This window comes from Monodelphis domestica, chromosome 2, assembly GCF_027887165.1.
Source record: "Monodelphis domestica isolate mMonDom1 chromosome 2, mMonDom1.pri, whole genome shotgun sequence".
NCBI lineage: Eukaryota > Metazoa > Chordata > Mammalia > Didelphimorphia > Didelphidae > Monodelphis > Monodelphis domestica.
The window spans coordinates 152,824,319-152,843,853 of NC_077228.1; the positions used below are offsets into that span (position 1 = coordinate 152,824,319).

The following is a 19,535-nucleotide window of genomic DNA, read 5'->3' on the forward strand; positions in this document are numbered from 1 at the left end:
TATCATTTATCTGTTAGGAGGTAGGTTGAATGTTTCATCATTGGTCTTCTGGAATCATGGTTATTTTACATTGATCAATGTTCTTAAAGTTATTCATCTTTATAATGTTTTAAATGATTTTCCTGGCTCTGCTTGCTTCTTTGTAACACTTCATAAAAGTTTTTTCAGGGTTTTTTTAAAAACTACTGCTGTCCCCATTTCTGACAGCACAATAGTATTCCATTACATCATATTCCATAATTGGATCAATCAATCCCCGATTGATGGATAGCCCCCTTAATTTCTAGTTTTTTACTATATAAAAAAGAGCTGTTATACAAAGATTTGCATGTATCAGTCCTTTTCTTCATTCTTTGATTTCTTTGGGGGTATCAGCCTAGTGTCATTAGGTGAAAGGGTATGCACAGTATAGTGATGTTTCTTAGGCATGGTTCTAAATTGCTTTCCAAAATGTCTAGTCCAATTTATAACTTTACTAATAATTCATTGGGGTGCCTGGTTTCTCACATCCCTTCCTACATTTGTCATTTTCCTGAAGTTGATGGAGGCAGATGTGTTATAATGTACATTTCTCTTATTCTTAGTGAGTTAAAACAATTTTTTCACATGGTTGTTATTGCTTATATTTCTACTCTGAAAACTGCCTGCTCATATTCTTTTACCATTTATCAACATGGGAATGAATGTTATTCTTATAAATTTGAATTGTTTCCGTATAGTTTGGAAAAGATATCTGTTATCAGAGAAACATCTGCAAAGATTATTTCCCCTGTTAACTCCTTCCAATCTCATTTAAAATACTTTGGTTTCATTTCTGCAAGAACTTTAATTTTATATAGCCAAAACATCCATTTTGTCTTCTGTTGGTAGATTTTATTTTTTATTGGGGAAGGGAGCTACTGCATTATGAAATTAAAAGGAGAAAGCAAAGAAGACTAAGGGTCTCAAAGTTGTTTACTTTATCCTTTTATACCTAAATTACAAAGAAGTTGTCCTGAGATAGCCAGGTGGTACAGTAGATAGAGCAATAAGCTTGGCATCAGGAAGATCTGAATTCAAATCTGGTCTTAGAGGCATACTAGCTATGTTACTCAGGGTGACTTACTTGACCATACTTCACCATAAGTGACCAAGGTCACTTAACCTCTGTTTGCTTCAGTTTCCTCAAATGTAAAATAGGAACAAATAATAGCACCTACCTCACAGTGTTAATGTGAGGCTCAAATGACATAATATTTATAAAATGTCTAGCATAGTGCCTGGTACCTAAAAGACAATAAGTATTTGTTAGACAGCCCCCATCTAACATGTAAAATTACCCATTGCCCAAAAATATTTATTTCATCTTTAGAATGCCTGATGTATGTTGGGTAAGTGCTCCAAGTTTCTTGTGAAGATTTTGTAATTAGTAGCCAGGATTTTGGATTTCACTTTGTTATTACTGTCAGTCAGATTTGTCCTTGTTCCTTTGAATGGTGAAGTGAAAATATTTGTCTCTGTCTTTGTTTTTACTAAGGTCAATAATCACAACTAACCAGTGCATGAAAAACTTAATTGAGGGCTTAACTATATGATGTTCTTTGTTTTTCTGTTCAGATTTGTTTTCTTTGACCCAAAGGAAATTCTAGGTTAATTGAAACCAAATTTATTGTTGACAGACTTCCATGGAAAAATGTGAGGGGACAATAAATGACCTGTAACATTCTTCCTTACAGCTCTAGTACTTGCTTTTCTTCTCCCCTAGTTAAACACAAATAGCGTTCAGAAGGATTTGTTAAATATGCGGATATACACAGAATTAGCTCTTTAAGGAAAAATTGGCTTGTATGGTCATCATAATCATGGTGATTTATTCTTGCCTTCATTCTTATTTTTTCCAAGGTAAATTGCATTTTTAATAGAATACGTACCTGAGGAAGTTCTGAAAAAATTGTACCTCTTAGTTTTCAGCTTTATCTACTAGATAACTCATCTATAACTTAGAAGATAAGTCTTTGAGAGTTACCTGAGGTTCTGCTATTGACTCACCTGTGGTTATGCAGGTAGTAAATGTCAGAAATAAAATTTGAACTAAATATTGCTCACTTGCATCCCAGAGCTCTATTTTCTACACTAGTGGTTTCCAATATTTGGTCTTAAGTCTCCATTACACTTTTTTGAAAAAAGGTTCTGTTTTGGATATTAGAAACTGATCAAGAAAACAGATAAATTTTAAAATATTTATTTAATTCACAAGTCCATACATGTTTTTATAAATAACATTTTAAATAAAAAAATAGCTATATTTTCCCAAACCAAAAAAAAATTATTGAGTGGCATTCTTTGATATATTTTGCAAGCCTCTTTAATGTCTGATTTAATAGAAGACAGCTGGATTCTGTCTATCCCTGCATTTAATCTTTTGCTATATGTTTTTTTGTTTATAAAGAAACTCTGGCCTCACACAGATATGTAGTTAGAAAAGGAAGATGTATTTTAGTAGGCAAATAACATTTTAGTATTATTATAAAAATAGTTTTGATACTAGGGACCCTCTGAAAGGCTGTGGGGGACTCCTAGAAGTTCTAAGGGCTGCTCTATACTATGTTATGTCTCCAATAGAATGTAGATAAAATCTGTCTCTGTTTCTCCCCTCTGCCCTCCCTCCAACTCTCTCCATTTTCTGTTTCTCTCTCTTTTTTAAACCCTTACCTTCTGTCTTAGAATCAGTACTGTATATTGGTTGTAAGGCAGAAGAGCGGTAAGGGCTAGGCAATGGGGGGTTAAGTGACTTGCCCAGGGTCACAGCTAGGAAGTGTCCGAGGCCAGATTTGAACCCAGGACCTCCCATCTCTAGGCCTGGCTCTCAATACACTGAGCCTCCTCGCTGACCCTCTGTTTCTCTTGATATCCATCTCTGAGTTTGTCTCTGTCTCTCTCTCCATCTCTCTTTCTCTCTCTCCATCTGTTTGTCTGAATCTCACTTCTCTCACAAGCTAGAAAGTAGTACATGCATTATTAATACAAGTCTGATACTTTTCAGACTACTAAAAGAAAGGCAGCATGATGTAGTGCCTAGAGTCCTGGACTTAGAATAAAGAAGATCTGGGTTCAAATCCTCCCTCTAATATTTACTATTTTATATAAGCACTTGCCAAGGATTGTGAGCAGCTATTCTCCCTCCTAAATTTTAAAAGAATTAAATTTATAAGCTTCTAAATTCAGCTACTATTTCTGGGGTAGGAAAGCTGCAATATCAATTTGTAGGTATTTTAGTCCCTTAACCTGTCTAAGCTTTGATCTCCTTCTCTATTAAATGAGAAAAAACTATACTTGTAGTACCTACCTACAAGGTCATGAGGCTCAAATGAAATAATATATGTAAAACACCTTATAAAATTTAAAGCACTACATAAATACCACATCCATAAGATAATCTAAATTATCTTATTCTCTAAGCTATTGATGAAGATTAGTCTTATTACTTAATATTCTTAACCTCATAATTTCTCATTAATCAAAACAAAATGTTAAAGACAAATGTCTAGATACTGAGAATAATCAGCACTCACAAATTTTGCATTTTTATTATTATGACTTTAAAAATGAGCATTTAATGCCATCCACCTCCAGATAAAGAACTGTTGGAGCAGAAATGCAAATGAAAACATATGCTTTATTACTTGTTTATTTGGGTATATGATTTGGGGGCTTGGATTTATAAGATTATTCACTTACAAAAATGAATACTCTGAAAAGTATGTTTTGCTTGATAATACATGTTTAACCCAGATTGAATTGCTTGTCAGCTTTGGGAGGGGGAAGGGAGGAAGGAAGGGAGTGAGACAACATGGATCATATAACGTCAGAAAACTTATGTGGAGATTTGTTATTAAACTTCTTTCAATGAGCATTTAAATCTGAATAATGATTCTGTGTGCTTTCTGAAATGTTTTCGTTCTGCAATGAAGAATTTATCTGGGACAAACTTTTCTTTTCCTAAACTGCATTGAAGGTTTGCAAAGCTGTCTATGCATTCTGGAAATAGTTAGCTTTTTAATAATGTAAAAGTTCATCAAAGTTTGAGCCATAACATTCCAGCAGCTATTCAGAATGACTGAAGTTCATTATTTCCTTATGCATACTACACTTGGGCAGTTCAAAAAGAAACAGATGCTTGATTTTTGCAGCTCTCCTTGCACCCTTGAAGACTGTTTACCAAACAGAAATAAATCCAGACATGTAGGCATGTGAGCCATAGTGGGAGAATGGGGAAATGTTGTGGCCAATTAAAATGGTTTACCAGGATTGTTGGTAGATTTAACCCTTCCCACTAGACAAGTTGTACCTCTATTGTCTTGCTTCTTGTTTGCCATGCTTCACTGGTGATGCCCAATGTGTGTGCAGCCATTTTTTTCTTAGGGGAATGCCATAGCCTCATAGCTAACTATAGTCTTGAAGTGGAAGTGGAGGTGGCAGGGAGGGACAGATCAGGAGAAAGACTAACTAGTAGGGTTAATCATGAACGTTCCTGGTGGATTGGTGGGTGGAGGGAGCTTTCTGTTGTCAGAACATGAAGTTTTTTCTCCAAAAAAAAAAAAAAGTACAGATGTTAGTGACACACTGACAACTCACATTGTGGATTTTCCCCACAAAAGGGAGAAGCAGCTTCACTTATTCTAGAAATATGTGAAGTAAGTCCATGGGATCATATAATATATACTAATGACAGTCAGTGATGGGAAAAAGTAATGTATTTACATAAATGACTACTTCCTGGCCATCTTCATGTGGCTATGCTTCTGAACGCTAGCCTTCACCTCTGACCTAGCACACTAAGTTGCCCTGGTCAGATTCACCTAATCACCTAGGACAGAGAGACTGGTAGGTTGATGGAGGAGGTTTAGTAGTGACACTAGTCAGGTTTGGTTGGATTCTGTTCCGAGTCCCTGGTCAGGAATCTAGTGTGAACCTCACAATTTCTGGAGATTAATCAACTATGCTAAAGGTTGTGGCTTAGAAGCAAGTATCTGTCCCTCAACAATAGAAGGGATCCTAGGGATTAGATAACTTAACTCCTCATTCAAACCCAGATTTTTGGAATCCAAGACCAGTGATTTTGTCTTACTCTACAGTGCCAACCTCAGAAGGGCATTTAATATGGCATTCTAATGATTTCTACTAAAAATATCCTTGAATATTCTTATTTGAATACTTTTAGGGATCTGGGATCACAATAATATTTATATTCCTTTTTGTAGCACAAATTATAATTTATCTATAATGTTTTATTCTATGCTAATCTTATTCCTGTCCCCCATAAATTGCCAAAGGACACACACAGAATGGATAGATTCAATGATCACCTGCAGGCAGATATTGATGCTATGACTTAAACAAAGTCAAAAACTGTTAACAAGGAGGAAAATAAGATATAAATATCGGATTGGGGAACGTAGTTAATAGACTACATCTCTAGCCAACCTACCCAAAATGACAAAAATAGTCATATGTTCACTCAGTTGAATAAGCACTTATTAAATTCAATTAAGTTGATTAGGAATTAAAGTCACTCAGAGACTAGTTCTAAAAGAAAACTCTATAATAGAATTGTGCTTATTTATGAATTTATTTACTGCCATGGAGAACCAAGTGATATATGGTACATAGAGATAGAATAATTTAATGGTTCGAGTACTGAAACAGAAGTAAGGAAGTTTCATTCTCCTGAATTTTCTATCCTGCCTCTTACTTTGATTCAGAGTGTGTAACCCTGGGTAAGTCACTTAACACTTATACACCTCAAGCAACTCTACGCCTATGATCAGCTTCATTAGAATACAACTAGATGGAGTAGCATATCAGTTGACACAAAATATTATATTATTTTGAAATAAATATTTTCATCTCCATTTTAATTGTTCTATAGATTTTTTTAAAAAATGTAATGCATCAACTGAATTGGTCCTTTGAGGCATTCTTATTCTAGGGCTTCTAGTTGTAATGAAATAGTTGTACTGTAATGAAGCTAACCATAGAGTGAATATCTTCAGAAATTTTCCTGGCTTTTACTGTAAAATTATAGATGTGTTTCCAGAGGGGAAAACTGAATTGAAAAAATCAGACCATTGAAAACTTCTGAAAAAAATGTGATCCCCCACCCCCATTGATTGAATCTCAGAATAAGAGAAATCTCTATTTACAAAAGTTGCAAGTTCTTATTGGGAAATATTTGATCAGTTAAACAAAAGCTACCTCTTTGCTTTGGATTTATGCATTTCAGAAAGAGACTTTATGTCTGGCTGCCTGTATTTTGTTCAAACACCACTCTCTTCAAAAATGGATACTTTTGGAAAGTTAATTATTGCGGTTTCATGAAACCACTAATTTCATCCATCTGGTACAGTATAAAGGCCAGTGAAACCCAAATCTGGTGGGATTTCAGAAAGTTTGTTTTTACTAAAGTAAAACACTGCCAGATTGGAAAGTAATAAACAGTGATAAGATAATCCCCCAAACTTTTCTGGGAATGCTGGGTAGGACTTTCTGAAGCTGAAAGTTTTCCATTTTGTGCCTGACTTTCATCAGTTTATCTCTCGTAACCATCAACTCATGTTTGACATACACATTAATTTATTTATCTACATTTCATTTATGGCTTCCTCTTCTGTTTCTCTACCGTCATCAGCTGGGGTAGGTTTCCACTCCTGTCCCATGGGGATAACAGTTCTTCCACTTCAACTCATGAAATTGTTCTTAAAGCAAATGAGAGAATAGGTCTAATCAATTTCTTTTTTCATCCAACAACATTTATTAAGAGTCTGCTGTATGCTAGTAGAATGTAAGCTCTTTGGAAGCATTTACTATTTCCCTTTTGCACTTTATTGCCTGATTTATAGTAGATACTTAATGCCTATTGATAAATCATGTGCTAGACCCTGTACTAGAAACTGGGGTGACAAAGACAAAAGCCTCAAAGAACTTTACATTGTATGGTGGGTTTGTGGGAGATACAAAATGTACATAGAAAATTAAATGAAAATATGTACAAAATAATTTGGGCCATTTAGGTGGCTCAGTGGATAGGCGCCTGGCGTGGAGACAGGAAAACCTGAGTGTATATCCAGCCTCAAACATTTACTATCTGTGTGACCCTGGGAAAGTCATTTAATCTCTGTTTGCCTGTTTAAATTGTCTGAAAATGGAGATGATAATAGTATCTACTCACCAAGATTGTTGTGAGGATCAAGCAAAATAATAAAATGTAAAGCACTTAGCACAGTGCCTGGCACATAGTAAATGGTCTATAAATATTAACTATTATGGTTCTTATTATTAGTTTTTCAGAGAGGGCACTAGAAATTGAAAGGAATTAAGGAAAGGCTTCTAGTAGGAGAGGAAACAAGCTCAACTTAAGGATTTCTATGGGAATTCTATGAGTCAGAATTGGAGAAAGAATGGATTTTAAGCATGGGGATAGAAGATCAAATGTCGCATACAGGGAACAGAATGCAGAAATTATAGATTAAATTTATCAATGTATACTAAGCCTCTACCATGTACCCAGAACTTTTTAAAGGATTGTGGAAATATAGAATCAATCAATATTTATTAAATGCCATACCTACTATATGCTAGATACTGGAGTTAATGAGTATGAGGAATGAAACAACCTCAACTCACAAAGAAAAGTCTAACATGGTCTCTGTCCTCAGAGAGTTTATAATCCAGGTGAGGAGACATGAATATACATGAATCAATTAGAGATTACTTAAAGGCTACAGGATGTAGTATAAGTGATAATGGGCAGCATGGTGTAGTGGACAGAGAGCCAGCTTTGAAGCCATAGTTCAAGTCTTATCTCTGACACAATGACCATGTTACCTTGAGCAAATTGTTTAACTTTTTAGCACTTTATGTTGCTAATTTGTATTGGGGAAAGCAGTTGCCTCATCAAGGAGTTTTCCAATGAAATCTCAAGTCTCCTTCTTATCCTTATACTAAGTTTAGAAAAGTGAAGTAGCATAGAAAGAAAATGACATGGCAGAGTAGAAAACAGAAATGTCAGTTTTGGGGACAGCAAAACTGGTGTTTTTCTAAATACTATCACAAAATTTAAACTAGGTCTTAAAGGATCAGTGGGGTTTAGATAGCCAGAGGAAAGGAAAATTGATGAGCAAAGATGTGAAGATGGAAATAAGTATAACATATATAATAAAAAAGTGTTTATCAATGTATAATAAAGAGATTGCTGTAGCACAGGGAAAAGTGTCATAACATCTCTCTCCCAAGCCCCTTAATTCTCTCCAAACTCTTGATCTTCCTAAACTGGAGTTGGCTCGCACATCCCTCCTTGTATGGTAAATTGGAGTGATTCTTCAGAAGGATGGCTGCAACTCTCTCTTCAAGTCTAGGTATAAGGCACAATACATGACTATATTCCCAATCATAGCTCCTGAACCCCTCTTGATTTGCTTAACATTCACACAAAAAAAGTAACAGTGACCTCACTAATTCTTAATCATGAAGCATTTATTAAGTAAAAGCTGAAGCAGGAATAATCAAGAGAAAACAGTATCTATAATACACAGTCTTTCTTACCAATACACAGTCTCCATGGGAGGGAGGAGTGGACACAAACTTAAAGAAACACAGCAGAGAGGTATATGAATAGGAAATAAAAGGTTATGACTACTGCATGAGTCTGCATTTTAGGACTGGATGTCTATGGTCTATTTACTCCAGCCTTAAACCCTTAAACCCTTAAACTGCCTCATGTGTGCTTCTTATAGACAATATATAGTAGGATTTTGGTTTCTAATTCACTCTGCTTTTTGCTTTCGTTTTATGGGTGAGTTCATCTCTATGATCTCTTTAGGGATCAGTTTATAGCACATGGCACTCATTTCCCTTTTGAGTCTTTATGCTCTTCTGCTAAATGAACCCACTTAGTTGCTACTCTTTGGACACTGAATCAATGTTAAAACCAATTCTTCTAACTAACAACAGTCTTAAGCCTCAGGTATACAGAGCTTCCTAAGTTTGCTCTCTTGTATAGGCACTGAGGTAACAAACTACTCTTTTGGAGAGAAACAGTTCCTTTTTATTCAGGTCACCTTTCTGTAATTGGTAAATACTACCCCCCCTCCCCCAACTTAAAAAAATAGAGGGCAATAAAGAACAATATTTCTAAGGGTTTCTTCTCTCTCGAGGTATAGACAGATGTTAATTGAGAATAAGGCAGCCTGCTAGCTCTCTTCCACACATTATAGGGTGCTTTTTCCTCCAAACTTCCATCCAAATTGCTCCCAGCACCTAAGCTTTTTTCAATAAGATTCAGCTCCCTTTGTCAACTGCAAAGTCTGCCTTACTCTAATCAGCTGTATTCAGGTCACATTAGCTTCTTGTCTCCATGGCTATTGCTGTTCTGTAATAAGCTTTTTTTGTTAGCTTCTCTGAATCTTCTCAACTGACTTCTTAATGAGAAACTAATCCATGTTTCTGTCAGATATATCAGGAATTTTTTCCTAAAATCCAAATAGTTTATCAACTCAATTTCCTAGTAGTTACCTTCAAAAACCTGAAAATAGTCATATTCAAATTAGTTGATAAAAAACAATGCCCTCTAGCTATCTTTACCATCAGTTAATACCTTGTCTTCTGAGAAGCAAGCTTTCCTTCTCATTCTACTCAGACTTTTATGTGTATCTTCTCAAGCATTTTTATTTGGCGGGTTACTTCTTTTAGGTTCCCTCAATGTTTGTGTTTCTCCTCTGGACCTTTTTTTTTGTGAATTTTAGGCAAAATATATTTTTTCTATCTCTTTGTATAAATAAAATGCCCAAAGAAGAAAAGGACAAAAGAAAAGGACAGCACCTTACGCTAATATGGTTTTAGTGAGATTGCAAAGAAAGTGTTCAAAACAATTTTGCTGAGTGCTGCTAGGTGATTCAGTGGATAGAGAGCCAGGCCTGGGGGTGACAGTCTCTTGCATCTAACTCCAACACTTTACTCTTCCTCAAGGCCATGCAAATGTCAAACATTAGCTTTTCTTTGTTGTTTTATCAGCAAGACGTGAAGGTCCTAGGTTCCTACCATCTAGTCCTCAGTGGAAAATTCCCCATGGATTGATGGTAACCCTCAGTTTAGAGAAAAGGAAAACCTCATTTTCATTATCAGACTTTCAACTGTTATCTCTATGTTTCTCCTCAGGCACGTAGTCTAGGGAAAGGATGGTCAGCCCAACAAAACTGATGATATCATAATGTCCCATAAACACACTTGAAATTCCATTTCCTGAGTCACAGATGGGGAGAATTTTTTTGGTACCTAAATATGAGACATGACATTTCAAAGCATTGCTCTCTAGATTATAATTCCAGCATTTATATGGTGGCTGAGTATCACATAAACTCTAAACTTATTATCAACTCCCAACCATCAAAAAAAGAACAAATCACATTCCTTTGAAAACTTAGCCCTAATTAACCTATCCATATAATATTTATAAAAGCCTATATCACTTCTTAATCATAAGATTAGCTAGTCCAAACCCTTTAAAATTTTTAAAAAATATGTTTTATTTACATCTTTGTCTTTTTACTGTGGGCAGCTAAGTGGCACAGTGGGCCTGAAGATAGAAAAACCTGAGTTCAAATCTAGCCTCAGTCACTAGATGTGTGACTTAGGGAAAGTTTTTAAATCCTGTTTACCTTAATTTCCTCATCTGGAAAATGAGCTGGGAAAGTACTACAATATTGTCAAGAAAACACCAAGTGGGTTCACAGAGTTAGATAAAACTAGAACACCTTAACAACTAATTTCAAACACCCACTTCTCCCAGGTTGAATCCTCCTTTGGGACACAAAGAAATACTTTAGCAAAAAGACAACCAAAAACACCCCTATGATACAACAAACACATGGGTCAATATGTAAATTCCCTTTCCTAGTAATCTTAGTAATCCAATAAAATGGCATACCAATGTCATCATCAGCAACAGGGATTGAATTTCTGCTATGTGTTGAGCAAGATACCAAGCACTCCTGCTACAAAGGCTATAAGACACAGCAATGACAACCAGTTTATGTCAGTCAAGGATAAATAGTTAAAGAGACTAAGGACAATATATTTTATTATTATTTGTTCTCTGTGAACTTCATGGATTTTTTAGTTACTTGGAGTTCAGCCCCCTTTTAATAATACAACCCACTCATTTCACAGTGGAAAAACTGATCCTGATAAAAATTAAATGACTTACTGTGGTTGCACAGGTAGTAAGAGGCAGTATTTGGACACAGCTCTTCTGACTCTAGTTCCAGTGCTGTTTTCACAAAATTATGTCATTTCTCTGCATTAGGAGAGATTCTAAGAATAACTAGCAGGAAAATAGGGAATACATGATTGAAGGTAGATATACATAACTGTGTATCATCAATGCCATCACTTCTCTGCCTTCCTCCTCCACAAATGTGAGCACTAATGTTTCATCATGATGATGGTGACTTTAAAGCTTTGTTAACTGTGATATATAATCCAATCTTCTTCATAGGGATGATCTCTCTTCAGCCTGCAAATCTAGAAAGACTTTTTTTTTAAACTCTTCCCTTCCACCTTAGAATTAATACTATGTATTGGTTCCAAGGCAGTAGAGTGGTAAGGGCTAGGCAATGGGGGTTAAGTGACTTGCTCAGGGTCACATGACTAGGGAGTGTCTTGAGGCCAGATTTGAACCTAGGACCTCCTGTATCTAAGCCTGGCTCTTAATCCCCTGAGCCACCCAGCTGCCCCACTAAAAAGGCTTTTGAGTATGGGCTTAGTGATGGACTTTATAGCTATCCTCTGACAACCAGGATACGTAAATTCAGAGAGGCTGATCACTAAATGAGCCACAGGGAGATTCATTTTTCTCCCACAGCAATTCTTTGAAAACAATCTGTTGAATCAGAGAAGTTGTGCTCCGTGACCTGAAAGAGTGATCCAAATATAGTCACTGCCCTGATTGGACCAAGGGGTCTATCAGTAACACTGACTGAGCTCCTCCTTTGTTGAATACTATGCTACTTTACTCCTGATACAAAGGGATAATACACAGAAATGACAGTTTATGTCATTCAGTGACAAACAGTTAAAGAGATTAAAGCTATGTTTATGCTCTTGTTCTAAATTATTTACTCATTTGAGACTTTTTTTGTGTGCTCTTTCCAAAAGCTAGTGCAGGAAAAGTTTGTTTTAATTCAGTTTTTAGATTAGCTTAGGGAACAGAAACAAACAAAAGTTATCACTTAACAGATCTGACAGCAATCCTTTTGCTATGCTAATAGCCCTTAATGAAAGCAACAGTCCTGTTACATAGCAGAAGTATTAATATTAGTTTTATTTACATCTTTGTCTTTTTACTGTGGGCAGTATTAATACAAGCTCATTGGACCATAGATTTAGAGTTAGAAAAGACCTTAAAGTTCATAAAGTCTAACTCCTTTATTTTAGAGATGAAGAAACTAGGGGCTGGAGAGTTTAGGTGATTTGTTCATAGTTGGAAAGCTACTAAATAGTAGAACCAAGTCTCAAATCCAGGTCCTCTGATTGTAAATCCAATGTTATTTATCAAATATTCTGATTCTCAAATGGAGCTATGACCTCTTAAATTGGACATAGTTCCAAATTGCCCTCCAGAATGGTTGGTTCTCTTTACAACTCTACCAACAATGCATTAGTGTCCCAATTTTACCACACTCCCTCCAACATTTATCATTTCCCATTACTGTCATATTGGCCAATCTGATACATATGACGAGGTACCTCAGAGTTGTTCTAATTTGCATTTCTATTACAAGAGTGATTTAGAATTTTTTTATATGATTGTTAATAGCTTTGATTTCTTCATCTGAAGACTGCTTTTCATATTCTTTGATCATTTATCAGTTGGGGAATGACTCATTATTTTGACTCAGTTCTTTATATATTTGAGAAATGAGACCTTTATCAATGAAATTTGCTGTAATTTTCCCCCCAGTTTGTTATTTCCCTTCTAATCTTTACATTGGTTTTGTTTGTATAAAATGTTTTAATTTAACAATCAAAATTATTCGTTTTACTTAGTAGACTTTATGAGAGTTGTTAAGGCCAAAAAATAAAAAACTCTGCAGTAAATCTAGTGATGAACCTCTCTAAACTTTATGGGAATAGTTTTAGGGTAAAAACATACAGTTTGCCATTGAGCCCTTACTCAAGAGATTTCCAGAGCTTTCATTATCTGATGTAGCCTCAAGAACTCAGAGAATTCATGAAAATTCTATTTCAATGATTTATAATCTCAGGATAGCATCTCTAGTTTCCTAAAAGCTGTGCCAACTAAGCCAAAACTGCCAAATACAAACTGGAAAGGCCTTGAATAGAAATTTAGTGTCATTAGCTGAAGAATTTAATGTTTAAGTCATTCAATGTATATATGATTTCATAGGCATGATGGGGGTGGTATTCCGCACCAGGACACTAATTACACCTTTTCCACAAATCAATCTGAGAAGATTTCATGGAAAAGGATTTAAGAGGCTCTTTGACAAAAGGAGGAATATCTCAGATAACAAGGCCTAGATTGCAACTTAGGAGGAAAAAAAAATCTGGTGGAGGGAAATTTAAGTGCTTGTGAGTTTGTTCCGACTATGGAGGCTTTGATTTAGAATATGGTGACACAGTTAAATATCATATCTCATCTCAATTTTGTGTCTGTCAGGGTCTAGCCCAGTGCTTTGCACACAGCTCATGTATAACATTTCTTGGATGTCATTGAATTAAATAGTTTACAGCTTTGAAAGTAGCCACTGCCCATTAAGTTACAGCATATAAATGTGATAGAATACTATTTGGATGTAGAAGTTGAGGATGAGAATGGTTTCCAAGAATCCTGAAAAGACTTGTATGAACTGATACAGTCAATCAAACAGAAAAAGAACAATTTATACAATAACAATTTATACAACTTTGAAAGACTCTAGAGCTTTGATCAGTGTAATGACCAACCACAATTTCAGAGGACTCATGATGAAACATGTTGCCCATCTCCTGATGGGGTGGTGGTGGTCTCATAATGCAGATTTGAGGCATATTTTTGGACATGTTTGGTTAATATGGGAATTGTTTAGCTTGACTACCTATGTTTGTAAGGTTTTTATTTTTCTTTCTTACTCAGTGGGGATGGAGCAGAAAGAAGGGAGGTGGGAAAGAGAGAAAGCAGATTTTCATGTGAACAAAAAGTAAAATTTAATTCTAATTTTATTTTAAATAAGAAAAAGATGGAGAAAAAAGTCATATGTATGCTGGTGTGTATGAAAAAAGCATTGAAATGGAATGGTAGAAAGAATACTACAGAGGAAGACAGATTCAAATGGGATGTGAATCTAACCAAGGCAAATCCCTTTAACTCTTAGTTTCAGGGTTTTTTTTTTTGTCTGTAATATAAGAATAATAGTTGTAGCTTCTACCACACATGTTGTTGTGAGGTTCAAATGAGCTAATATGCATGTGAAAATGCTCTATAATTATACTTGTACAAATTTCAATTATATTACTTCTGTGTACTTTTTATATGTAGCATATGAGTTGGGTATTATAGTTTTATTTCATCATCATTATATGTTATATATAATCAAAATTGAATTGCTTGCCTTTTCAAGGAGCTGAGCGAGAAACAGGAGGAAGAAAAAAAGTTGGAATTCAAAGTTAAAAAAAAGATTGTTGAAAGTTTTTTACATGTAATTGAGAAATAGTTAATGAAAGAAATAAAAATAATTTTTAAAAAATCATGGTATGTGTTATAGGGCAGTTAGGATCTGGGACCAGGGAAAATAGGGAAATGATCTACTTTGACTATCACTTTTAGCATTAATGGGCAACAGTCAGGCCAAGAGGTCTTGTGGAAATAAGGCATAGAATGTCTCTCTAATGAATTTTCCTTGACTACTAAGCAGTAATTTTCGTGTATGCATACTTCCATCTGTTTTAATGATCAACACTATTTCAATGTCAGTCAATTGTTTCTGCCAAATGTTCCAGCCCTGCAATAGTACAGTGGCCAAGCCCATCTCTTCCCACTACTTTGACTTTCCTTTACAGATTTAGTAAGCATGCTTACACGAAAACCATTGCTTAATAGTTAGGGAAGTACATGAGAGTTCACCACCACCACAGCTGACATTCATTTAAATTACATGATGAGACACAGATACTTAGCTGTAGGTCATACATGTCACAGTGAGACACAGTAAGAATGCCAGCCAACTCTTGGTAGTTTTATATAGCAATGCTAGGCACAAAGAGTACAAAGACAAAAATGAAATCATCCTTCCCCTCAAGGAGCTTACAGACTCTCAGGGAAAATGTGTATCCAAATAAGAAGATAGAAAATATATACAAAGTAAATATAGAGTAATGGGTGGGGTTACTAGCATTACTAGCAAGTGGTGGAGATCTGAAAAAAGCCTTACCACTTCTTTCAGCAAATGAAAGAATGCCGTTCACTATATTGGGATCCTAGTTGTGCAGCGGAGAGAGCCTTGGATAAATGCCAAGCACCTTAATCTAGTAAAGGAAGAATAAACATATGTCAGTGAAAATACTTTGACATTTGTCAATAAAACATTTGAACATAGTTTGATGCAGTAGATCAGTGGTTCTCAACCTCTCAATTTGTAGCAATGAGAATACATAATGCATATCAGGTATTTACATTCCAAATCATAATTGTAGCAAAATTACATTTTGAAGTAGCCACCAAAATAATTTTTTGGTTTGGGGTCACTGCAACATGAGGAACTGTACTGCGGGGTCACGGTATTAGAAAGGTTGAGAACCACTGCAGTAGATGCTTGTTGAATTGAATTGATTTACATAATGATGAGCTTGCAGCAATGTAGGGCAGAGGTTTAAAGAAAAAGATTTTTTTTTTAATTTTAAGTCCAAGCAACAGATAAGCTTATTAAACTGATTCAAGCTGAAAGTAATGAAGACTTTTTTTTCTGTGCCTATTAAAAATGCAGATTGGTTATTAGCAATGCTAACTGCCTTCTTGTCTTCTTAACTCCTTAACAGAAATGGAGAAAACCAGGTGCCAGCGTCAAAGAGAACATATTCTAGGAACCGTGGGTGCCACTGACCCAAGACGGCCCAGACCTGTGGGGCAGTTTGTTCCTGAATGTGATGAGCATGGACATTATGTACCAATGCAGTGTCATCACAGCAGTGGATACTGTTGGTGTGTGGATCGAGATGGCAATGAGATTGATGGCACCAGGACTGGCCCTGGAATGAGACCCCCGTGTAAGTTGTTAGTTCCAAACTCAAGAGAAAACTCATATCACACAAGTGAACTTGGTGTTCATTAGGCTGTGCAATAGAATCTACTAACGTGGTTCAATACAATGAATGCTGGCTTTGGAATGAAAGGCCCTGAAGTCAAAGTCTAGCTTCGTCACTTACTTGAGTATAATATAATTTTGGATGTAAGTGCTCTGTGCCTTAGCTTCCTCTTTTGTAAAATAGGGATAGTCTTAGACTAGGTGACTTTCAATGGCTCTTCCTGTACTAAATCTCTGAAGCTATGGTTTCTCTGGTATTTTAATACAGATCTGATTAAAGGCAAAGATCCCATTTCAGCACCCATCCACTGTATTTATCAGATATTCTAATCTTGAACTAGTACATCGGTCAAGCCTACCTCCTCCCATCTCTCCAACTATCCTTTCTGCAAGCACTATTCACAAACTGTTTGGTCTCAAAACCCCTTTACACTCTTAAAAATGACTGAGGATCCCCCAACGTCTTTATGTGGGTTACATGTATCAGTATTTACCCTGTTCAAAATTGAAATGTCTTAGTACAATTATGAAAATAATTTTGACTTTTTAGACCAAAAGGGTCTCAAGGACCACTAGATTTCCCTCAACTACACTTTAAAAACTGCCCCAAACTCATGGTGTCGTAAGAAAAATTTCAACCACAAAATAAATCCTAAAAGTGTAAGTGTTCCTGTTATCAGTATTCCCTTTAGCAAATGTATTGAAGGATTTTAGCCCTTGGTGTTAGATATTCACCTCTTATCCTTCTCCTTTGTTTTAATTAGGAAAAGTGACAGGATTCATGCTAAGGGCTTCCTGATGTGAACTTTCAGAGACTAAAGGCCCCGGGTTTTCAGATTCTCTTCTACTCTATTGCCTGTCACCAATTCTGACTGGAGTGGGTGGTTGTGTAGAGAATGGTTTAGACTTTCACCTCATGCCTTGCTTGGAGTTGATAGCTAGTTAAGTCTCAATAAGTGATCTGGAGTCATTTGTTTGGTTTTTATTTGTATCCCAAGACCTTAAAAGATACTAGGTGGGTTTTATAAAAAGTAAAGCAAAAATTTGAAAGTTCCCAATGAACTTGAATTCACAATACAGTAGTGAGGTGGAGTCATGGACCTGGAATTATGAAACCTGAGTTTTGTCCCAGTTGTGCCACTAATTGTTATATGATGTTGGCCCAGACATTTAACCTCTTGGCCTTATTTTTTTACTTTAAATTAAGGGAGAAGAACAATAAGGACCATTTTAGCATCAGATCCCTTGATTCTATCATAAATGGCATGACATTCTGATTACTAAAAGCTAGTAAAGTCAACATTTAATTATCTATGGTAATGTAGGGCACACATATAGATAATCCAGAACCTTTCATGAATTACTCATCTCATTCACACCAAACACTTCACGAAATGTGTTAAGTAGCAAACAATACTAATTAGATTTTTCTTTGTCTCTCTTGCTTTGGTCCCTCTGTTGAATTCATTAATGAAATAAAAAAGATAGGCAGTATTGGGGAAGAGTAGAACCTAAGGATCTAGATAATTGACAAACTGGATTAACAGCTTCTGACTGTACTTGAATATTAAGAACACTTTATTTGTCTTGCTTGGGGTTGAAACCCACTAATATTTTAATGCAAAGAAAAATTATCTTGATGCTATCAGAGGCAATACTATAACTTTCATAAACCAAATCATGGAAATCATAGAATCATAGAGCTAAAGGTGTAAGTTATCCTAAAGGCATTATAATTCAACCTCTTCTTTTTACAAATTGAGAAACTGTAAATTTTGTAAATTTAAAAAAAACTTTAAAATTGTAAATTTTACAAATTTACAAACTGAGAAACTGAGGCCTAGGTAGGGTAAGTGACCTGCTAAGATCATACAGATGTTATCAGAATCAAGATTCAAACTCAGAGCCAATTCACGTTTCACTGAGCAATAGTATTCCTTATCTGTTTATATTCCTTTAGAACTCAATATAGAGGGAAACCAGGTCATCTTTTTCTAACTTGCCTTTTATGTGCAACTCATATATTTTATCTTTGTAACAATTAAATGTCTATTGATGGCCTATGGGCTTTAAAAAAAAACAACTTATCTTCTGCCTTTGTCATTCTTCTAAAATGGTCTATTTGCTTGAAACCTGGCACTAGAACTGACTATTACCTTTTTTTCACCTAGGTTTGAGCACAGTTGCTCCTCCAGTCCACCCTGGACCTTCAGTTCCTCCAGCTGTAATCCCTCTCCCCCCTGGGACACACTTACTCTTTGCCCAGACAGGGAAAATAGAGCGTCTCCCACTAGAAGGAAATAATATGAAGAAAACTGAGGCCAAAGCTTTACTTCATGCTCCCGTAAGTACATAACTGTTGCATATGATCATAACATTTGCTCTGGAATGGACTTGAAGAAACAGTGTGCTCTAGTCAGATAAAGGACAGAGTTCTTTCCAAGACTCTAATGCAATTTTCATTGCATGTGATCTTTAGGAAGTTGCTCTGATTCAGTTTCCTGTTGCTAGAAGAGGGACAAGTACCATGTGGCCTCTACCCAACATCCAGGGCTGGTTATGAGACTCACCTCAGATAATTTTGAGTTTCTCTTCTTTCTATTTTGTTGAAAGAATTGTATGAACTGGATCCTGAAAAAGTCTCCCTTTATAATACATTTCAGTGATGGAGAGCTTGGGTCCCTGGGAGTGTGTTACCTTGTTTTGTGTTTCTCTTGGGCTTGTTTTATCTTCCCCAAAGACTAAAGTGATTCATTCTATAGTATTGACTTGACCTTGTATACACACTTTCCAGAGGCATGGAAATGAATTTTTTTTAAGTTTTGTGAATAAATTCTGGGTATTTATTAAATATTTTATTATTTTGGTATAATTTATTGTATTCAGGTTTTGGTTTTACTTCAAAAGGATTTCTCAGGCAAAGCTTTTATTGGGGTTAGTAGGGAGATGTGGTCTGGGCTGATAGAAGTGGAGCCTCCATTTCTTTGGGGAGTAGAGCTGCTGCTGCCTTTCTTTTTGGAGTAGTCGTGGATAGGATTTTTTTAGAGAAAAAGTCAAGGTCCCTCTGCTCCCTCTCCTAGGCTGGGCTTGAGGAGATGGACAGCATCCCTGAGTAGCTCTACACATGCGGGGACTAATGGAATTTCTCCAGATGGCTGTTCATTGGAGAGAATGAGGTGTCCTGATCTATTCAAGCACCTG

At 35.9% G+C, this 19,535-nt stretch overlaps 1 protein-coding gene across 1 annotated transcript in view; it reads left to right on the forward strand.

The window, feature by feature from the left end:
- NID1 (nidogen 1) overlaps nucleotides 1-19,535 on the forward strand; it is a 127,441-nt gene that overhangs the window by 86,334 nt on the left and 21,572 nt on the right. Inside the window, exons 13-14 of the mRNA XM_001378382.4 lie at nucleotides 16,069-16,296; nucleotides 18,506-18,678. Of these exons, the coding sequence (XP_001378419.1) occupies nucleotides 16,069-16,296; nucleotides 18,506-18,678 (401 nt within the window). The remainder of the gene's footprint in view (nucleotides 1-16,068; nucleotides 16,297-18,505; nucleotides 18,679-19,535) is intronic.